At 36.9% G+C, this 2,500-nt stretch overlaps 1 protein-coding gene across 1 annotated transcript in view; it reads left to right on the top strand.

Annotated features, from left to right (window-relative positions):
• The window catches only part of LOC119597887 (sulfotransferase family cytosolic 1B member 1-like), an 8,335-nt gene extending 6,505 nt beyond the window's left edge, over positions 1-1,830 (top strand). Inside the window, 3 exon segments of the mRNA XM_037947553.1 lie at positions 1-192; positions 1,012-1,081; positions 1,083-1,830. The exon segment at positions 1-192 is cut by the window's left edge and continues 101 nt beyond it. Of these exon segments, the coding sequence (XP_037803481.1) occupies positions 1-192; positions 1,012-1,081; positions 1,083-1,154 (334 nt within the window). The 3' untranslated portion in view covers positions 1,155-1,830.
• The last annotated feature ends 670 nt before the right edge of the window (positions 1,831-2,500 follow it).

The raw sequence follows: 2,500 nt of genomic DNA, 5'->3' as shown, positions 1-2,500 counted from the left end.
TGCGGAAGCTTTCATGGGCAATAAGCTGCTCTTCGCACCTTACTGGGACCACGTGCGACAGGTGTGGCTGCGGAGGGGGCACGAGAACCTCCACTTCATGTTCTTTGAGCACATGAAGAAGGACGTTTTCGGAGAGCTTAAGAGGCTGGCGACCTTCCTGAAGGCGGAACTCAGCGACGAAGACCTTCAGAGGTATGGCGGTCTTCCAGGACATTGAAAGAGGGTGAAGTTATTACTTGCTAGAATGCATTCAGCTCTCTAGATTATCATCCTGATGTCATCATTATTATCGTTGTTATTGGCATGGTATTGCTAAAAGGGTAGAGCCTCACCACAGAAAAAAAACATGCTATATACATACATACTTATGGATACATACATACATGGATACATACATGCATACATACATACATGCATGCATGCATATATACATACTACATACATTAATACTTATATGCATGCACACATATGCACATATATATACATACACACACACACACACACACACACACACACACACACACACACACACACACACACACACACACACACACACATATATATATATATATATATATATATATATATATATATATATATATATATATATATATATATATATATATTATATAGATGTCTGTGTGCATGTGTGTATGCGTGATTGTGTGTATGTGTATGTGTGTATATATGTATGTTATATATATATATATATTATATATATATATATATATATATATATAATATATACATATATATATATATGTATATATATACATATATATACATGCGCGCGCGCGTGTGTGTGTGTGTGTGTGTGTGTGTGTGTGTGTATGTGTGTGTGTAGATGTGTGAGTGTACACACATACGCACATATATATATAGTAAAGAAAGAGAGAGAGAGAGAGAGATAAAGTTAGACTGACAAACATATATATGGTTGTGAATATAAATGCTGACGTCGAGACAAACATGCAGAAATATAAAAAGACCCCCCCCCCCCTTCCGCCGTAGGGTCGCGGACCACTGCAGCTTCGGGAGGATGCGGGAGCGAGAGGAGCGGCAGAGCCAAGGGCGCGGCCCGCTCTACGGCGTCCCCGGCTTCTTCCACAAGGGCGAGATCGGAGGCTGGAAGGCCGTCGCTTCGCAGGATCTGAACGACCGTTTCGATAACTGGATACTGGATAATAACTGCGGCATCGACATTCCTTTCGTATATGAATGATGCTCCGTTGATTTTGATTTGAGTTAGGTAATTTGAATATTTTCTGTATCAAAGGTCATCTGTGCTTTGCATGGAGTGTTTTATTTAGATTGTTATTCGTTGTAAGAGAGACTGTGCGTATTGGGAATATATCGGGAGTGCAAAAAGGTTCAAGAAATATATGTGTTACCCGTCAAAATATGATAGCAAAGAAGAAAACGTATGCAATGTCATATCTAAGAAAACGAAAATTTAATGGGTAACTAATATAACATTTCACATTCTCAAAACTTGTAGAAAAAAATAAGAGCAAAGAAGAAAATGTCTAAGATGACTTGTCTAAGAAAAACGAGAATTCTTGGAGTAACTATGATAGCATTTCATGTTCTCAGACTCATTGTAGTTTAGTTTATCTTTTATTATTATAATTTTATGAATGCTTAAGTGTTTGTCCATTCATATTTGTTTTAATCTAATTATTATGTAACTATTTATTTATTCATTTCTAATTAACTACATAGATTATTTACTTATACGAAAGATTTTCATTATGTTATATTGCCATGTATTAATGAATACAGGTTCAATTTACAGGTAACATTTGTTTCAAATAAATCACTTTTACCAGACACCTTTCTCTTTCTTTCTTTCCTCTCTCTCTCTCTCTCTCTCTCTCTTCCCAGTCTCTCTCTCTCTTCCCGTCTCTCTCTCTCTCTCTCTCTCTCATCTTCCGTCATCTCTCTCTCTCTCCTCTCTACCGCCCTTCTCTCTCTCTCTCTCCTCTCTCTCCTCTCTCCTCCTCCTCTCTCTCTCTCTCTCTCTCTCTCTCTCTCTCTCTCTCTCTTCTCTCTCTCTCTCTCTCTCTCTCTCTCTCTCTCTCTCTCTCTCTCTCTCTCTCTCTCTCTTCCTCTTCGTATCCAGTTTTGGGTTACAAGAATAAACAATAGTGAAAAGGAGATACTAACAAGATACCTATTAATTTTTAACTACTATTTAATCATTAATATTCACTTCTTTTTTTTTTTTTCGTTAATGATTTGTATCTTTGTGGGCTACATATGACGCAATCAATTTCTGCGTGTCAGCTGTAGATGGAATGAAAATTGATTGTATATTGCATCATTAACAAGATGTTAACGAGAAGTATGTATGGATATATGGATTCGTGTATTGGTATGCTTGTTTCCATTTATTTAAACGTCTATTTATGTTTATGTTTGTGTCTGTATCCATATCTATATCTATGTATGGTGTATGTATGTATCTCTCTCTCTCTCTCTCTCTCTCTCTATATATATA

This window comes from Penaeus monodon, chromosome 40 (genome assembly GCF_015228065.2).
Source record: "Penaeus monodon isolate SGIC_2016 chromosome 40, NSTDA_Pmon_1, whole genome shotgun sequence".
NCBI classification, from domain to species: Eukaryota; Metazoa; Arthropoda; class Malacostraca; order Decapoda; family Penaeidae; genus Penaeus; species Penaeus monodon.
This window is presented reverse-complemented; position numbering and strand designations above follow the sequence as displayed.